This window comes from Chanodichthys erythropterus, chromosome 11, assembly GCF_024489055.1.
Source record: "Chanodichthys erythropterus isolate Z2021 chromosome 11, ASM2448905v1, whole genome shotgun sequence".
Taxonomy (NCBI): Eukaryota; Metazoa; Chordata; class Actinopteri; order Cypriniformes; family Xenocyprididae; genus Chanodichthys; species Chanodichthys erythropterus.
The window spans coordinates 17,933,751-17,954,909 of record NC_090231.1 but is presented as its reverse complement, the minus strand read 5'-3'; the positions used below and the strand labels follow the sequence as shown (position 1 = coordinate 17,954,909).

The following is a 21,159-nucleotide window of genomic DNA, read 5'->3' as shown; positions in this document are numbered from 1 at the left end:
ACGATTTTATTTATTGTACAGCTCTGCTTTCGTTTTATTCATCAGTCCAACAAATCGCGCGTTTTTACCTGACATCGCTGCGTTATACTGTTCCATTTTCATGACTGGATTCTGGGATTCCTTCTCCATCACACGTATCATACGACCTAAGTTATAAACGGAACATACCTGCATCTACACGGATGGTGTTCTCGAATATAGGTGAACATGTTCGATGCGTTTCCTCCTTTTGCAGGTAGGCCTACTTTGCGCCCACATTGTTTTTGGATATCTACACTCGAGGACAGCCCCGCGTTTGTTTTTCAATATAAGTATTCCCATAATGCAAATTGTAACTTATTTTTCAACGGGGCATAGAGATTAGAGATAGCAACTTCTGTTTCTGACATTGTCTGCTGTATGTGTGGAGCAAGTTTAGAGTGTAGTGAAGTAGAAAGTTGTCAATGCGCAAGTGAAATTCTGCGTATTATTTTTTTTTTTTTTTTTTTTTACAATACCGTAAATAAGCAAATGTACACGATATGATAATCGTACGTGTCCATACCGTGATATATACCGTCATACCGGTATATCGTTACAACCCTACACACGTGTGTATATACATATATATATATATATATATATATATATATATATATATATATATATATATATATATATATATACTGTGTTATAAATATCAAAAGTATGTATAACTTTTACATACATATTAGAAATTGTAAAATAACTGTCAATAAGACGTTTCTTGAGCATCAAATCATCATATTGGAATGATATCTGAAGGATCATGTGACACTGAAGACTGGGGTAATGATGCTGAAAATTCAGCTTTGCCATCACAGGACTAAATTACATTTTAAAATATATTTAAATAGAAAGGAGTTATTTCAAATTAATATTATTTCACAATATTACCGTTTTTACTGTATTTTTGATTAAATGCAGATAAAGAGTTCTTTCAAAAACATAAAAAGGTAACACTTTACAATAACTTTTTATTAATAAATTATTAACAAACATTACATAATGCTTAACAATCATTAGTTAATATATAGCTCTAAATAGATGTTATTAAACTCAGACTATCATGCACTTTTTATAAAATCTACAAATGATTTTGACAGACGTTTACAATGATTAAAAGCTTCATTAATAAATAATAAAGAAACATAATGCTTAATGGATCATTGGTTAATATATATTCAAAAAGCTATGAGATAAGTAATGTAAATAAAACAAATGTCATTAAAGTTCAATTCATTTTTTACCTAATGCACTTTTTACATTCACAAATGTTATTTTTTATGAGTATTTTTTATGTGTATTTGACTTTTAGCTGTAACAACGGTTGTGTAAAGTGTGATTAGTTGAAGTTTAGCTAAATGCTTGCTAAAGACATAACACATAATTGTAATTTGGGTGCAAAACATGTTTTTATTGCCTCAACACTTAGTATAATATCCTTAAACAGGATATTCCTTGAATAATACATCAACAGGAGAAAACAAACAATTTTTTTCTTGAGAATACTTGAAAATCCACAATACTTGAGAATACTACATTTATCGAAACAGTGTAACAGGGTGTGATGTTAACTTTTTTGCTCACCAGCTACTGTGGCTAGTGGTTTTCCAAAGTTACTAAGCACTCAGCATTTTCACCGGCCACAATTTTTACATTGATACCATGGGGAAAAACTGCCATATACTGTAGATATTTTTAATATTATCTCATAATTTGGCAGCAGGTATATTAGACTGCTGTCACTTTAAGACCTGACAAAGGGATCCATTATGCTGTTACACGTTTTATTTCTCAACTGTTCACTTAAAGCATAACTCTCTGGCTACATCCCTATTCAGAGGCAGCATCCTTCGAAGATCGCTTTCGAAGGCTGATTGTGTCACCACGGCTCGACGAAGGCTGTTTCAACCCCTTCAAATGCGGCCTCTAAATGCGTGCGTCGTTTCCTGTGACAACAGATGGATCCTTTGCGGCCTTTGACATTATTTTGTGTGTATTTGACTGTTTAAGCACAATAAGCAGCAAAAATGAACTCAATTTAGTACTGAGAGGTGGCTTTATGTGTGCACACTATGGGAGTTTATTATTTCAGATGCCTTTTTAAAAGACCATTGATATATGTATATATTATATATAAAATTCAACCCCATTATGAAATCCACCTGCTTTTGGGGGTGGTTAGTGTCAAGCCCTGCAATGTAAAATAATAAACCGTTTGAACTGTGTTCCATTATAGTAATCAAATTGATCCCTGTACACTGTTGACACCTTAACCAACCCTTAAACCTACCCATACCACCAAACCTGTCTCTAACCAGACCCCATATCGCACCTCAATTGCAGGAAGAGTATTTTGGGTTGCACTTTATCCTCCACTATGTGTACTTGCATGTACTTACAGTGTGCTTACCCAAAAAATATTGGGTAATATAAGGTATCTACAGGAGTTAAGGGTAGGTTTCTGTGCAGGTTCATGGTTATTAGGTTACTAGGTTACCTAGTTATTACCCAGTTATTGAAATTACTGGTATAAGTACATAATCACATAATCACAATATGTACATTTTACCTAACTATTATTATTATTATTATTATTGGCGCAAGTACCTAATATAAAGTGGGACCAGTCACTCTTATATATATTTTTTTTAAATTTTCTACTGAACATCCAGATCACTCATAGCTACCAAACAGCTTTTTGCATTTGTACATTTGTAAATGTAAAAACAAGAAAGAAAAAAAAAGGTGAAAAAAGAAAAATTCATCGACATTTGTATATTGACATTTGTATAAGTGCATGATTGTATGAATTAATAACATTTGTAAGCATTTTAATTTACAATCTGTTAATCTGTTAATCCTTATGTAATGTTTACGAAGTTCATTAGTTAACATTAGTTAAGATCCAATAATCAATTTTATAATGTTTGTTAATGATTTATTAAAGTTATTACCCATAAAGAAATCTCCTGGCTCCATACTTTTGAACAGTAGTGTATGAATCATTTTGAAAGCAAGCATGCAGTGCTTTAACAGAGGCTGCAGAATATTTTACCCTTTATTTTGGTATTCATTTTCACACATGCTGAACCACTTGTAAAAACAGCCTTCCTGTTCTTGTTTTTTTTTCTCTTCCTCTTTGTACAACTATTACTTGACACACCACAATGGCAGTTATAATGCCAGTGATAATTTATAACCCTGATAAATCCTCAATGATAGTCATTTTAATCTTACTCATTTTAATCATTTTAATCTTAACATAAATAATGTTGGGAAACATCCACCACATTAGTTTTGACTTTTGTCAACATGACACTTCATTTTGTACTTGTAGGAATCGCGTCTTTCAGAGAAGATGGGTGAAGCTTGAAGGAGGAAATCTCACTTACTACAACAGCGATAAGGTGACGCACCCAAACAGGTCACACATAACAGGGCACTGCCATGTCACATTCTTGTTTCAGTTTGAGTGGGGAGAGCTGAGACAAGCCTTGAAGCCTGGTGTCAGTTTTAAACACCGTATGTACAATCAGTTTAAAGTATCTCAGAATGTCCATACTGCTGCAAATCCCTCTCTTAATTTCCACTTACAGTGGTATAAAACTGAAATGATCTTCCATAGCTGTCGACTGTCACTCTTTTTGCAGATATAGGTAGTATTATCGCAGTAGGACAGAAACAGCACTGGATGCAGGAATGGAGTGATATCATCAGTTTGAAACAGTGGGGGTAGAGGATGCTCTAATAAAAATGGAGGAGGGGGCGAGTATTGTGCTCTTGTATTTCTTTTAGTCCTTTAAGCCTAATCAAAAGAGGACCATCAGCCACACACACACATTATAGTATATACACCGATGAGCCAAAACATTTTAACCACCTGTTGGTCCTCCACGTACTGCCAAATCAGCACTGATCCGCAAAGACATGGACTTTACAAGACTCCTGAAGGTGTCCTGTGGTATCTGCCATCAAGACGTTAGCAGCAGATCCTTCATGTCCTGTAGGGTGCGAGTTGGAGCTCCCGTGGATTGAAGTTGTTGGTCCAGCACATCCCACAAATTCTATGCATACATATAAATTGCACATAAGGCCACAAAACAGTCTTAAGGGGCAATTTTTTGAAATTGAGATTTATACATCATCTGAAAGTTGAATAAATAAGCTTTCAATTGATGTATGGTTTTTTAGGATAGGACAATATTTGAAATGCTGAGATTCAACTATTAGTAAATCTGGAATCTGAGGGTGTAAAAAAATCTAAATATTGAGAAAATCGCCTTTAAAGATGTCCAAATGAAGTCTTTAGCAACGCATATTACTTACAAAAATACATTTGTATATACCTATTGATATAGTTATGGTAGGAAATTTACAAAAGATCTTTATAAAATCTTTCATTAAAGGGTTAGTTCACCCAAAAATGAAAATTCTGTCATTTATTACTTACCATCATGCCGTTCCACACCCGTAAGACCTTCGTTCATCTTCAGAACACAAATTGAGATATTTTAGTTGAAATCCGATGGCTCTGTGAGGCCTACATAGGGAGCAATGACATTTCCTCTCTCAAAATCCATAAAGGTACTAAAAATCGGTTCATGTGAGTTCAGTGGTTCAATATTAATATTATAAAGTGACGAAAATATTTTCGGAGCTCCAAAAAAAAAAACTAAATAACGACTTATATAGTGATGGCCGATTTCAAAACACTGCTTCAGGAAGCATCGGATCATAAATTAATCAGTGTATCGAATCTGCTGTTCGGAGTGCCAAAGTCACGTGATTTCAGCCATTGGCAGTTTGACACGCGATCTGAATCATGATTCGACACACTGATTAATTTATGCTCTGATGCTTCATGAAGCAGTGTTTTGAAATCGGCCATCACTAAATAAGTCGTTATTTTGTTTGTTGATATGTTTTTAGTACCATCGGATTTCAACTAAAATATCTTAACTTGTGTTCCGAAGATTAACGAAGGTCTCACGGATGTGGAACGGCATGAGGGTGAGTAATAAATGACAGAATTTTTATATTTGGGTGAACTAACCCTTTAATATCCTAATGATTTTTGGCATAAAAAATTTGATAATTTTTATCCATGCAATGTCTGGATAAATATGTTGGCTATTGTTTATGATTGGTTTTGTGGTCCAGGGCCACAATTATAAAATTGTTTCTTCAGTTTGCTGGTGAAATATAATTTACACAGTGGCTTTCATAAGTGGCCTTCATCTCATTTTTTTTATTTTTTTTTATGACACATTTATATAAACATATACATTAAATAATTAAGACATCCCTAAAAGGTTAAGTAAAATATAATGAATATATAGGCTAATATAGTGCAAATATTTAGATAAATACTTTTCTCTTAAAGTCATTTCTCTAGTGAACCATTTTGGGTCTTTTTTTTTTTTTTTTTTTACTATTCTTGTAACTTGTTGCTTAATATTTTTGTGGAAATGGTGATCATTTTTTTATTTTTTATTTTATGTGATAAATTCGAAAGAACAGCATTCATTTGAAATGAATCATGACATCATGCATTATGAGTTTATGGTGAATTTTGCAGTTTTAAAGGATTAGTTCACCCCAAAATGAAAATTCTGTCATTAATTACTCACCCTCATGCCGTTCCACACCAGTAAGACCTTTGTTCATCTTCAAAACACAAATTAAGATATTTTTGATAAAATCTGATGGCTCAGTGAAGCCTGCATTGACAGCAAGATAATTAACACTTTCAGATGGCAAGAAAACTACTAAAGATGTATTTAAAACAGTTCATTTGACTAAAGGATTAGTTCACTTTCAAATTAAAATTTCCTGATAATTTACTCACCCCCATGTCATCCAAGATGTCCATGTCCTTCTTTCTTCAGTCGAAAAAAAAAAAAAAATTAAGGTTTTTGATGAAAACATTCCAGGATTTTTCTCCATATACTGGACTTCAATGGCCTCCAAACGGTTGAAGGTCAAAATTAGAGTTTCATTGCAGCTTCAAAGCATTCTACGTGATCCCAGGCGAGGAATAAGGGTCTTATCTAGAGAAACCATCACTCATTTTCGATTTTTAAAAAAAATGTATACGTTTTAACTAGGGCTGGGCGATATGGCTGAAAACTGTATCACGATATCAGTGCTTCATATCGGTCGATATCGATAATTATTGATATTTTTATGACCCATTTAAAATAAGGACCAGGAGAAAAATATATTACATTTAAACATTTTTATTTTAAACTTAACCTTCCTCTGATCATAATCCCCTCAGTTATTATGACAGAAATGTCAACAACCATGGAAAACTCAAATAATTAAAATTTAAACATAAGTCTAAAGTAGGGTGACCACCCGTCCCGCATTTTGCGGGACAGTCCCGAAATTAGGAGCTTTGTCCCGCAAGACTTGAGTAGTGTCCCGCATTTCATTTATGTCTAATTTTTTTTTATCCCTGAAATTACAATACCACAGTAAGAAATATAATAAAAACTGTGAGCATTTAAAAATCTATTCGTGCAGCCGTCATATTCTAGCTGTGAAAATCATCAACCAGCGCAATCATAGAGAGAGGTTTTCCCGCTGATGACAACTGAGTGGACAGCGCAAAGTGCAGGCCTCATCAAAGTCGGTAAACACAACTACACCAGCAAGGATTTCATCTTCCATACTGGATAAGAACCTCAAGAGCTGCTCAAAGCTGCCCAAATCGCTGATTTAAAGCATGTAATAATCCATTCTGATGTTAAATATTTCCAACGAACGGCGGCGATCAAGCGCCACACCCAGAAATGGACGAGCACCTACAGAAAAACGAGATATTCTCCATTTGTTTTAACCAATACAAAATTGACACGATTTTCTTCTCACGTTAATATTTAATTTAATGCGGGTTCTATTGCGTTATTATATTGAAAAATGTCGAGCGCATCAATTGTGTGAGCAATCTCTCCCCTCACAGGCGGATTTCCTTGCACAAAACTGGATGTGCGTCCAGCCGTGAATCTAGAATTGTCTTCTCTCCAGGATTTAATGTTGCCATAAGCGCAACATTATAGTGTGGGCACCCACCGGCAGAAACATTAATCGGCGCATATGCCAAATTTGCCAACAAATGTAAATCAATATTTACATAGAGTAATAGTTGTAAATTTATCTGTCTCATGTGTCCCGCAAAATCACATCTACTGTCCTGCAACAGATCAATAGTCAGGTGGTCACCCTAGTCTAAAGTCACAATGGACACTTTTCCTCTTTTATTTACAATGTCCTTGCTCGCTGCGGCACTCATTTTCTGCTTATCAGTCACTGGTTACTGAAGAGGAATCCAGCAGACGCAGACCAGCACGAGACAATGATATGGCGCAACCAAAATTGATACTGTTACATGATTGGCTGTTAGCGTGTCACTCCCTACATTGCTAGGTTACCAGAGAGCGAGTGCCTTTGTTAATGCAACCAAAATTGTTTTGCAACCTGTTTTCTTCCGATGAAGAATAAAAAATATTGAACGTTCTATCGAAAACATTTTTTATTGATATCGATCACGTGTCTATCGCGATACATATCGTTATCGTTTTATCGCCCAGCCCTAGTTTTAACCATAAATGCTCATCTTGAACTAACTCTTCTTCTCTATTAGAATTCCGGCAGTGTAGACACTGCTAATTGTATTACTGCCCTCCACAAGTTTGAACTAATTGTTATATACTTGCACTAGCATATTGAATATGACAATTTAGTTCAAACTTTGACCTGTGGAGGGCAGTAATACACTTACATTGCTGGAATTCAAATTGAGAGGAAGAAGAGAGCTAGTTTAAGATGAGCAGTAAAAAGTATAAATTTTACATTTTTTTTTTAGAAAATGAGTGATGGTTTCTCTAGATAAGACCCTTATTCCTCATCTGGGATCACGTAGAATTCATTGAAGCTGCACCGAAACTGTAATTTTGACCTTCAACCGTCTGGAGGCCATTGAAGTCCACTATATGGAGAAAAATCCAGGAATGTTTTCATCAAAAACCTTCATTTCTTTTCGCTGAAGAAAGAAAGACATGAACATCTTGGATGACATGGGGGTGAGTAAATTATCAGGAAAAATTTTTATTTGAAAGTGAACTAATCCTTTAATGTTATGAAGTGATGCCAAAAAAACAAAATAACTTTATTTAACAATATCTAGTGATGGGCGATTTCAAAACACTGATTCATGAATCTTTTGTTTCGAATCAGTGGTTTGGAGTGTGTATCAAATTGCAAAGTCACATGATTTCAGGAAACGAGGCTTCATTACATCATAAGTGTTTTGAAACGGTTAGAAATTCCAATGGTTCACATGACTTTGGCAATTTGATACACGCTCCGAACCACTGATTCAAAACAAAAGATTCGTAAATCTTAAAAGCTTCATTACATATTGTTAAATAAAGTTATTTATTTATTTTGTAAAGTGTAAATTAACTTGATGTCAATGCAGGCCTCACCAAGCTATCGGATTTCCTCAAAAATACCTTAATTCGTGAAGGTCTTACAGGTGTGGAACGACATGAGGGTGAGTAATTAATGACAGGATTTTCATTTTTAGGTGAACCAATCCTTCAACTAGACGTTTCATGTGAGTGGTGGCAAAACAAAACCTGCAGCCATGAGGCTATGCTATGGTGTTGTGAGTGATTTCCAGGGCATGGATAAGTTGCTCCTCCTTGTTTTTAGTGTGTTTATGTTTGGTTGCTGGATGGTTGTATACTTGCTTCCTTCTATATAATCTATATATTAATAATAGAGCACAATTTGACAGAAAAGCATCACTAATCAAGAGTTTCAAAGAAATTGTCCTTCAACTGCTTATCCTCAGCGGACATGTTCTCTCCTTAGTTTCTCCTCTCTGATTGAAATGGTTAATCTCAATCACTGCTCACTTCTTGACATCACATAATGATGTCATCAATCAGAGACCTCCTTAAGCGTGGGAGAGAGGCAAGCACCACACTCCCACTGGTTTTCTGTAGGACCCTCGGGGACGGAGCGACATGGTCTCCCGCCAAACTTACCTGATGTTTCATCAACCTTGCGACCAGGTCTGCGACATCAGGGGATCCGAGTAACACTTTCACAGAGTTTTAGCATTTATTTGTGAGTGAGAGAGGTTTAGAATGTCACCTGTCGGTAGGCAGGGTGTGTGGAGATGTTTGGGATCAGTTACCTCGTATCTGAAGTACAACAGTGTAGAAAATCCAGAAAAGCTCAAAAGTCCTCTGGGAGTGTCTGTGGAAAGCTTTCTCACCACCCCTCTGGTTTTGATGGTTGTAGTCATCCAGCTTAGGGCAAAAGTGAGCTTCCCATGACCTGCAACTTATACACTACTGTCAAAAGTTTATTATTTTATTATTATTATTATTATTTTTTTAAGTCTCTTATGCTCACCAAGGCTGCATTTATTTGATCAATACACAGTAAAACAGCAAATTTAAAATATTGTTTTTTTTTAATATATATTTTATTTAAAATGTAATTTTTTATTCCTGTGATGGCAAAGCTGAATTTTCAGGAGCAATTACTCCAGTGTCACATATAAATGCTGATTTGCTCCTTAAAAATTTTAAAATTGATCAAAAGTGACAGTAAATACATTTGTAAAATTACAGACGATTTCTGTTTTAAGTAAATGCTGTTCTTTTCAAGTTTCAAGTTACAAAAACAGCAAAAACTGTTTTCCACATTGATAATATTAAGAACCATTATTAATAACTGAGCACTTCTAATAATTGATAATATTTGAGCATCAAATCAGCATATTAGAATGATTTCTAAAGGATCATGTGACACTGAAGACTGGAGTAATAATGCTGAAAATTCAGCTTTGTCATCACAGGGATAAATAACATTTTAAAATATATTAACATGTATTAACATATTGTTCTTTATACTGTGTTTTTGGTCATATAAATGTAGCGATGATGTGCATAAGAGACTTTTTTTTCCAAAACATGAAAAAATCTTAATTGTTCCAAATTTTTGGCAGATAGTGTATGGCAGCAGATCTTTTAGAATTCTATATTCAGTTAAATAAATAAAAATGCATCAAATTGGTTTTTACTCCACACAATATATTCAAGTCAGCTTTCACACTTTACTCACTTGCATTAGCATCCCTCTGCCAGATGGTGTCCCCATGGCTCCATTGCAGAACTAAGTCAGCACTGGTGAAAACAAAAGCTAATGGCATTATAGCACTCTCTGAGTCTCTGATCAAAAGCAGACTTCATCAGTCACTCTTTTCAACTCTATTGCATATTCAGATGTATGTGTTTTTGATCATCAAAGTGCATGTATAGAACAACCTGCTGTGAGCATGAAATGTCATCACAGTTGTGCACAAACCATACGAGTACATCCTGCTATAAACTTTTTGTGCACCGTACTCCTTAGTTATATGTGTGTTTGTATAAGCACACACCTACTTAAACCGTCTCAAAAACTCTTAATGGATGCGCTTGCGTTTGCACATATACTCTTTTAGCCCCCTTCATCATTCCGACCCTGAAAATTGTAATTATAATGAATAATTAACGCCAGCTTAGAGAGCGCCTCATTACTGCCACTTAGCTTCCTATAAACATGCACACCTCTTCACTTTTATCCCCCTTTACTCTCTTCTGCTGCTGTCCAGATTTTAGACAGAGGAAGTCTCATTAAAATGCCAGAGATTTGCAGCCATAATGCGGCTGAGGAGGGAAGGATGCAAAATTGGAGAGAAAGGGAGCGAGGAGTGAAATCCCGGAGAGAGGTGATGGCTGCCCCCTACCATAATTAGGGTTAGCTGCAGCCATCGTTGTTAACATGCTGCCTTAATTTGAGAAGATGGCGCTCTCTGTGACCCCGCTTTCTCTCTTTTTCTCGCTCGCAAACTCACGCTTCCCTCCGCTTTGTGAGCTTCTCTTCCTTGATCCCTTGGTTCTTCACTCATTCTCTCTCTATCAAGCATTCCCCAAGCTATCATATCCCTCTTTCTTTCTCATTCTCTCTGCTTTCTCACTTTCTCTCCCTCATTCGCTCTCTTCCTGTCTATCTTTGGCATTACCTCTTCCATTTGCATTAGCTGTGGAGGGGGTCCCTCACTAAATCTTCTTTTCTATTTCTGGATGGACGAGTTCTAGAAATAGTGCAAGGTCATCATAATAATTAACAGCCAACCGAAATGGACAAATGAATCTTTCTTTCATTTTTTTCCCCCTGTCTTACTCTGCCCTTTTCTCACTCTAGTTATGAACCTAAACCCAGTGAACTACATCACTTCCTACTGTCTACATAGTCTGCTCTCTTCTAAGGCATCCTTACTCAGATGGAACCTTCATAAGCAAATGTTTTGGAACAATCTACACAGGCAGCAACTTGTGCGTTATACAAAAAGCACTCCATAATACTCGACTAAACTGATTTCAGTAAAGGAGAACAACATTATACTTAATCATAAATATACATAAAAATTCTGGTAAAATTATTTTGATCATTATTTTTTAATTAATTACACTTAAAATTATTTTTTATATACTTTTCAGTATTTAATGAATAATTTATTTTATACTATTATTTTATATTGTATACAGTACTGTTCAAAAGTTTGGGGTCAGTATGTTTTTTTTTTTTTTTTTAAAAGAAATTAATACTTTTATTCATCAAGAATGCATTAATTTGATCAAAAGTGACTAAAGACCATTTAAATTTTACAAAAAAATTATATTTTAAATAATTGCTGTTGTTTTAAACTTTCTATTCATCAAATCTGAAATGTATAATAATTTCCACATAAATTTTAAAAAGCATGGCTGTTTTCAACATTGATAACAATAAGAAATGTTTCTTGAGCAGCAAATCAAAATATTAGAATGATTTCTGAAGGATCATGTGACACTGAAGACTGCAGTAATGATGCTTAAAATGCAGCTTTGCCATCACAGAAATAAATTATATTTTAAAATAAATTATTTAAAATAATTTTACATTAGTATTTTTATTCAATAAATGCAGCGTTAGTGAGCATAAGAGACTTCTTTCAAAAGTTTTAAAAAAATGTTTTACCAACCCCAGCCATTTGAACATTAGCAGTGTACCTTGCAATTATTTTTTCACTGAGCTCATCACAGTGCATTCTTGGATTTCCTTCTTCACAAAAAGATGCAACACAAGTAGTATTCGGCCAAAGCAAGGTCGCTCAATGAAGACGCCCACCTTTTAGAACAGACTTATCACCTATTTTGCCTAAAATGTTACCTGCGTAGGCAGCTCACTTGGTTTTGAAACAGAGCTCTTGTCTCCCTCTCATTCTCTATCTTCATTTCCAGTTCTCCACAGAATTTGCCCTTTCCTATCCATCACAGTCTGCTGTTTCAGAGCGGCTGGAGTGCTGTGTATGAGTTCTTTAGACTAAAGGAGGTCTCACAGAGCTCTACTGCTGCTTTGGAGGCTTATGTTGGTTTGAAGCACACAGACCAAACACTCCTTTCTCTAAACAACTAGCTCTGTTTCCCCTCATCGCTCCCCACAAAACATCAGACTATAAATACTGGAGTGCCAAGCCCGTTAGCTGGGGACTGGTATTAGGAATCAGGCCTGCTTGAGTGTGTGAGTGTGTGCTTGACTCAATCCCTCTTTTCTTTTTTTCTTTTTCTTTTTTATAGAAAGCAGATGTATTATGGCTGGATTAAGCTCTCTGTTGGAAACAATGTATGAAATTGATGTTGCAGTTTGTACACTACCAATCAAAAAGTGTTAATGCATCTACTCATTCATTATTATTATTATTAATTTGCATTGCATTTTAGAATATTAGTAATCATCAATTTTAAAATAACAAAAAGTGAAGTAAGGAAATACTGTGTATGTATGCACGAACCAAATTCATGAGGTGTGTGAGGTTTTTAAGATTTTGAGAGACAAAAATGTAGTTGTTTTGTAGTTTTTCTGTCCATATGCATTTTGTGCTAAGAATTATTTTTCTGTCTCCCTCATTCCTTGCAGGAGATGTACTCGAAAGGCCTGATACCTATTTCAGCAGTTAAACAAGTTCGTGCTCTGGGTGAAAATAAGTTTGAGGTGGTCACCTCTGTAAGAACCTTTGTGTTTCGGGCAGAGAAAGAAGGTGAGCCTCTTTGCTATTCTGTCTATCTCACATTTCGACCCCCCCCTTCACTAATCCTTTTCATACCAATTCAGTCCCACTCTTCATCTTTTATCATCTTTCTCTCATATTTTTTTATCATACCATCTATGCTATAAGATAAGATGAGTAGATCTTCCACAGCACACAGAATCAGAGAGAGAGAGAGAGAGAGAGAAAAACCAGACTCAAGGAGAAGCTGAAACAGGACGATGATGATGATAGCTTAAGATTTAAAATGTACAGTAAACACCCTGTTGGTGCATGCATTGGTTGTTGCCACGCCATTGTTGCCTGCATGTTTTATGTGATATTTTTCTTAATATTCATTACTAAGCTGCAATGAAGCCTGATCTAAAGAATGTGAAAAAGCTCGATTAGCCTTTAGTGGCTCTGAAAGTTAGTTCTAGTTGTAGTGTGTGTTCAAAGCACGACGTCCACTCCAAAAGGAGGTACTCTATATCAGTTAGCACTGTTTCTGAACTCCCTGGAATGCCTCAATTGTAATCTTGACTTTTCTTAAGGTAGAGTAAAAAAGGGGGGTTTATTAGTCGTGTGTTGAAATGCGATTATGGTAATGGGTGTGACATTTCAAAAACAATCTTGAAGTGATTGACCAATCACAACACACTGGCCCATCCAACCAATCAGAGCACATTGCGCTTTTTGGAAGAAGGGGCTTCATTGAGAATGGAATTAAATGGAGCGTTCCTTACAGACTAGGAAGATTTGTAAACGGAGCAACTAGACTTTTTCAAGGCCATTCAGACTGGTGAGATTATTTCACTTTTTTTCAGATACCTTGCAGTAAAAAACAGTGCAAGTGTGAGGGGTTCACCATGAGCCAATCAATTACCATGTTATTGACATGGCCTTTTGCTTTCCCCACCGCAATTACTGTGGTAAATCTTTGGCTAATAGCACTGCTGTGTGCCATAGTGTCCTAGAATTTCAGCAAATAATGGCCTCATCAGTACCTCCATTCTCCCCAGCTCTTGTGTAATGACCTCTGACCCACTGAAAGTGAATTACTCTGAGGGAAGTCAGTTTAGGCATGCATTTAACTGTACTTTCCATCATAAGAAGAATTCAGAGAGAGAGAGAGAGAGAGAGAGAGAGAGCGAGCACTGGTCCGATCTGCTCATGCATCTTTAAACAGCTTTATAGCAGTCTGAAAGAGTCATCAATCTTAAGATAAACACAAGAGAGGAGGAGAGAGGGAATGAGTGAGTGAATGAAAGAGCTGGAAGTGGGTGGTCATGGGATGAGCACAAAAGATAAGAATGAGAATTAGTGTTAGAGATCGAGCACACTGGGAATCATTTAGATGCACAAGTGTGTGTGTGTGAGTGTGCATGAGTGAGCAAACATTCATGACTGTGTATACACTTTTTCAGCTTTTTCACAGTCTTTAGCTGTGCAGGTCTCCTCTTTCTGAGAGAGAGTGTAATATTTTGTGAATAACAACGTTTTCATGCAGAAAGGAAAAGAGAATCTTTCACAGCCACCAATTTTTGGGGTTTCAGACTTTATAGGTAACCGCAAAGTGCAGTTTGTAACTGTCTGTGAGGGTGTGTTGAATCCATGGTCAATTTCAGTGATAACTAGGACTACTAACTCAGTTCATGTTTTTCAAGAAAGTGTATATAATCTGCAATCTTTGATAATGGCGACTCACGGGTGTTCAGTTCTCCTGTCAAGTTTTTTTGATCCAGTTATCTGAAACCAAAGCCGCTTTTCCACCGTTGGGCCAAACTGTTCTAAGAACGGTAAGGAATGGTTTGTTTGAGCAAATAAACAAAAGTTAATAATAAAATTAAAAGTAATATCTGATCATCCTTCATAACGCGGTCACTATTTACATGTCATCCCATCTGTAAACTCTTGCTTTATCAAGGCAACGCCTGATGCATTTGTATTACATTCCAAATAGCTTTGTTATCATCCCCACATCACACCTGTTTCGAATGGGCCGGATCGGCACGGAATGGAATTTAAAATGACTTGTCTTTTTTAATATATTTTAAAATGTAATTTATTCATGGAATCAATGTAGAAATCAGTTGTGCTGCTTAATATTTTTTCAGCAAATCGCGATACATTTTTTTTTTTTTCCAGAATTATTTGATAAATAGAAAAAAAGCACAGCGTTTATTTGAGATGGAAATCTTTTGTAGCATTATAAATGTCTTTACTGTTACTTTTAATCAATTTAATGCATTAAAAGTATTAACTTCTTATTGACCCCATGTTGGGACCATGCTAACCAGCCAAACTGTCCTCGATACACACACAGCCTTCTATCTGACATTTATCAATAAATGGAGAAACTGTTTGTAATGGATTAAATCATATTCATAAATCAAACCCAGGTGGTTATTTACACTCTTTGGTGTTATTTAATTATCACCTATGAGTAAAACTCCATAAAGTGTGGGAAAAGTTGTTGTTATATTTTTTCATTATTGCAGGTTTGTATTTCAGTCTTTCTTTTCCTGTGCGGTGTGAGGAATACAGAATGAGATGTGTGAGTGAGGCAAGAAAAGAGCAATATTGCCAATATCTACCTCTCTCAGGTGGCTTTAGTTTATAGATTTGCAGATATGCACATACAAGTGTCATTACTGAATCAAACATTTGTTTTCTATCCTTAAAAATAAACACAATCAATTAACAAATAATTTTGACATTAATCACAGTTAAAATCAGTTGACAGCCCTGTAACACAGAGGGGACCAAAGCTGAGTCAGTAGAAGAGGAACTGGAAATTGTTAGACATAAAATAGAACTGAACCTAAGTTAAGAAAAAAAGCCAAATATTGTTATATATCTGACGCTCCAACACTTACATTGTGCCTAAAACTCTTTTGCTGACTACAAGCACATTTTGAGTCTCATCCAAAAGACATTGTATGCAGAAACACTCATCTTTATTGAAATGAGATCCTGCTCTCTCTCTCTCTCTCTCTCTCTCTCTCTCTCGCTCTCTCGCTCTCTCTCTCTCTCTCTCGCTCTCTCGCTCTCTCTCTCTCTCTTTTACACCCCCCCCCCCCCCCCCCCCCCCTTCTCTCTCTGGATGTGGCAGGTGCTGTAGACCTGTAGAGGATAAGAGTATCCAGCTGTTAATGTTTTTTGGCTAGTGTGTGTGCTTGCAACGAATTTGTGCGAGCCCCTGTAGCCCTATTTAAACACAGCACAAGAGAACCCTCTCAGGCTTCCTTCCCATCTCACACGCACACACACAAACACAGAGGCAGACACAATACAATGAGACACAGGGGCTTTTGCATACCTGCTTTGTTTGCAGATTTAAAAGTTTATAAAGTATAACAATAATATTAGACACTTTTTCCTTCCCATTTATTCCCATGGCATGGTGTCTCCACACATAGGCATGCATACCTGCGCATTCACTAACATACATCAAACAGAATGCAGCGTTCCTCCACAGGCACGCACACCACTTCTTACCTTCCTCCATCTTCTGTCTTCCCTCTAAGGAGAACGTCAGGATTGGCTAGAGGTTCTCCAGACTGCAGTGAGCTCCCAGTCCTCTATTTCCCATCATCCTCACAAAAATAACACAAACAAGAGTGGCTATGTCGAGCTGCGTGGCCTCAAAGGAAGAGTCTACCTCAGCCTCATGGGAACCGGCTTCAGAATCTGTAAAACAGACCAGGTAGATCTATATATCTTATTATTTTTTTATTTTTTTGGGGCTTTGTTAAATGTTGATCTGGATTCATACTGCTGCCACCCACATGGGTTCAAAATGAGTGTCACAGTTATGTGCAAGGTCTCCAAACCTGTGGGTCACTTAGTGTTAACCAAGCTAATTATTGATTTTAGGCTATCTGTCTACCTACAGGTATCTATCCTATCTGTCTATCTGTGTGTTTGTCTGTTGGTTGGTCTACCTTTAAACTCCATTGTGCTAAGCCATTTCTTCAACCAGTCTGTATAGCCCCTTTCACACAGCACGTTGATCCCAGAAAATTGCCCTAAAATTGCCAGAGTGCCTTCTGTGTGAACACAAAGGCGTCACAAGATTGATTCTGGATTGATCCCGGGATGGGGACCTAGTAACATTGCCAGGATCAGTCCTGGACCACGCCCTGTGTGAACAACGGCGGTAATCAATGCCGTAAGGTGTGTGTCGTAGTGATGACGCTGAAGCTGAGATCATTCAACAGTTTATGGAACGTGATGCGCTAGTTTATGATCGAATCAGAAGAAAAAGTGTGGTTTCTCAAGAGAGAAATTGTAGTGAAAGAACTGAAACTTTCACACGTTTAAAGGTGTAGGACGTGTGTTTTGTGCTCCTTCCTATGTGAATGAGCCCATATGCTGAGAGTGTAGTTATTACAATGCACACACAAGCCATAACACCTCACATGCATATGTATGCGATCTGTACCAGATTGGTCTCAATTTTAAATGAGATTAAGTTGAGAAGGTTATTCTGAGTGAATAGGTGGCACGCACATTTTATCATCTCTGTTTGTCTTTCATTATTTTCCTTATTAGCACGAGCAAACATCTTTGTCTTCATTCTGCAAGGAAATTGTTTTTCGTCAGCTGATTTAGCATGCGGGAGGGAGAAGGAGAAAGAGAGCAGTGAAAATGGAAATTGATTGTATTGTTTTTGCATTAAATTCCCTCTGTGGCAATCACTCCGACAAGTGGTGAGAGAAATGGGAGGGAGTGTTGGAAAAATGGCATAGGGCAAAAGGAAAGGAGTGAGGGAAAGAGGGAATGGAGGAGGAACTGGGCAGAGAGACAAGAACGGAGGGAAAACAGAGGGAGGTGAAGACAGTAGTGACTGTTGAGGGATGAAGAAAACACAAAGGAGCATCAAGATGGAGAGAAGGAGACTGAGAGGGAGAGGAAAAGGGTGCGGTGGTGGGTAGCTCGGTTCATGTTCAGTGAAGTGGAGTATTTAATTTAACAAGATGAACGAGCTGCCCAGGATGCTGGTTTTTCCCCCCCTTCCCATCTTGGAGAGGATGAAGTGTGCTGCCCTTCTCTCATCTGAGGTCAGGCCATGATGTTTCCCCAAGGTAATGAAAGTCAACCTAACAGGCAAGCCCAAATCACGTGATGCCACTACAGTTTAGCGCTACATCGATTTTTGATTTCTTTACTTTTACAAAACTATTTGCTCCAAAACAAAGAACACAAAAAGACCAAACACATTGGTGTTGGAATGGCACTTTGCAGGGTCTTTGATGGCTAAAACAGTACGTTAGGTTAGGGGGTTCATTTTTCTGTTTTGCTTGTTTTTAGAAGGTTTGCATTGTATGTTTATTAGAGATACATTCCTTTTTTTGGGTTTCAGGGAGGAATGAGGCGAGGACTCAGATGCAGGGAACAAGGGACTTTTTGTTATTAATAAAATAAAACAAAACAAAACAAAAACTACCCCATAGGGCAATGGGCAAAGCAGGACAGGACACGATAGATACATTCAACATAAACTGGCACATGACTGAAAACATAAGGAGAATAAATAGGAGAGGAATTAAGGAGGTTAATGAGGTACAGCAGGTGGGGCAAATAAACCTTTAATCAAATAACAAAAGACAAATAGACAATAGACAGGAGAGCACATGGCAAATAGAAACAAACATGTGCTCACACCAAACATGACAAAAACAATACAAAACATGACACGTGCACGCAGCCAATGAGAGCTTTCATTGAATGCGTGTCCACACAAAACATGATGACATGAAAGCATGTGGCCAATGAAAAACTCAAGCTATGTGCTAAACAGAACAAGACAACACAAGGACTTCTGGCCAATGAAAACATCAACCAGGCACTATACAAAACACACAAGATGACGAGTGAGTGAACACTCAACCTGTGCGCTCACAACAAGAGTGTAGCATCTGCACAGTGTCGAAAGTGAGCAGATTCCCCCCATAAACTGACACCGCCCTCCAAACACTCTCCCGACTGCCCATCCTGACCAGCTCACCTATAGCCCAGTCTTGGACTGTTGCTGACACAGCCCTTTGCCTCTCCATGGCAATCAGATACATACTGACCCTGGGCCTAGCCTTCATTCTATTCAAAAGGATGAAGGGGATGCAAGAGTCCATGGACAAGTGCCTGCGTGCCCTTCCTCGAGGCTTCAGAAGGAAACCGAAAAGAGGACACACCAACACGGAGAATATGCGAATCTCATCTAAATGGATCCTCCCTCTGAAGACCCGAAGGCCGAGGACCAGTAGGGACCACCTGCTGTTCGACATCTGTGCCATCCGACCTCACAACAGTCCAACGAGATCCACACGGGGACCTTGCTGGCCGAAAGGGGGAAATGTAGCATCTGCACAGTGTCGAAAGTGAGCAGATTCCCCCCATAAACTGTGTTTAAGCCTCAATTCAAGAAACTTTGGTCCATAAATCTCACTTTGGCTCCGGCCTGGGGCACACCAACGGATCACGAGACCTCTTTTATGACTGCTTCGATAGATTCCTGAACATTCCCTTCGCAACTTCAAAGGGGATGCGGACACCACGGATCGGGTTGCTACGAGACAGGCCCGCATTCCAAACAGCAATAAAGAGAAAATACACGCACGCACCCACAGACACACACACAAACCTACATAAAGACTATGCACAAATATGATTGTACCTGCAAATATGAATGTATCTGCCATTGTAGTGCTTGTTGCATGTATGTGTTACTAGTGTAGAAGCGTAGAATTGACTGTAGTAGGTTAGTTTTTATGTTAAACGATAGTATTAGAGTATAAAGTGTATCTTCTTTAGATGATGGGCGACACCTGTCGAGTTTGAACTCTCCGTAAAGCTGTGAGTCAGAGCTATTCACTCATGTATGTTGCATTTCTGTCAAATGCATCGTTCAATTTTTAATAGTACTATGAAGAAAATACCATAAATTGTGCAAATTAGTCAGTGAGACAGGACAAAGGAAGGTGGAAAATCACCAAAATTGCAACGCTATCATTGGCGGACGTTATCAAGAAGGCGTTCTGGTCTGTTGTCTTTAAAACCATGACGCTTCTCTTGGTGGCACAAGTTTTTCCTGTCATCAGGGCACAAGTTTTCCTGTCGTCAAGCTTTCGACGCTCCATCCCCGGAGTCCAACTCGCTTCTTTATCTTCCGGTCATAATTACTCCTCAGTTTAAACCCTCGTTCGAAAAACCCGCCAGAGAAACAACCTCCTGAAGAAGGACCATCACCAGACTGAGCACTCTGAAACTCTAAACCACAACATCTCTTTCCTGCCTTTTACTTTCACTTTGTATATATTTGTGTCTACTTGTGTACATTTAGCCGTATAACCTCTGTATTACCTGTTTCGTATATTAAACACATTGTATTCATGCTTGTTTGCTCTTTGCTCATTCAACAAAACCAGGAAGTTATAATAGGAAGTTATTCTTGTGGCCAAAGAATAAATCTGTTTATAATATTCTAGGAGGAGCTAGGGTTTGCTGGACAAACATAGTTTCCCTAAATAATTATTAAACAAGAACTAATCGTATGATGTGATTGATTATAATTTGTTGTAATTATTTCACAATATATGTTTAATTCCCCCTTGGGTCGGTATATGCATCATCATAAAACATAAAGCTTTATGATTTATCATATTCATATATCTAACCCATAAATTGATTAATAACTGTACAACCGTTACAAGAGACAAAACATGGAGCGTGAATACCGAACCCCGACACTGAACCAAAACCGAACTAGATAGAAGTGATGGGATCCGAACACCGCGTTCTGCACAACAATGTATCACATGAATGAAAGCGCACGGCCCAAGCAAACTCGGAACTGCACGCACACAATGACAAGACAGTGGGAGTGTTTGGGCTCTGTCAACAAACTAAGAGTAAACCAGACCAATGTGACAGAACCCTGACATATTTGCATTTAAAGGGTTAGTTCACTCAGAAATAAAATTTCTGTCATACTCACC

The 21,159-nt window shown here is 37.4% G+C and overlaps 1 protein-coding gene across 6 annotated transcripts in view; it reads left to right on the top strand.

Moving 5' to 3' along the window:
• The window catches only part of arap2 (ArfGAP with RhoGAP domain, ankyrin repeat and PH domain 2), a 121,662-nt gene that overhangs the window by 29,438 nt on the left and 71,065 nt on the right, over positions 1-21,159 (top strand). For all 6 annotated transcript variants that reach the window (XR_010896501.1, XR_010896503.1, XR_010896505.1 and 3 more), the window contains 3 exons: positions 3,362-3,431; positions 13,051-13,171; positions 16,690-16,868. Coding sequence is in view for 2 of the 6 variants with exons in the window: in XM_067401886.1 (XP_067257987.1) it covers positions 3,362-3,431; positions 13,051-13,171; positions 16,690-16,868 (370 nt within the window). In the remaining 4 variants the exon portion in view is untranslated. The remainder of the gene's footprint in view (positions 1-3,361; positions 3,432-13,050; positions 13,172-16,689; positions 16,869-21,159) is intronic.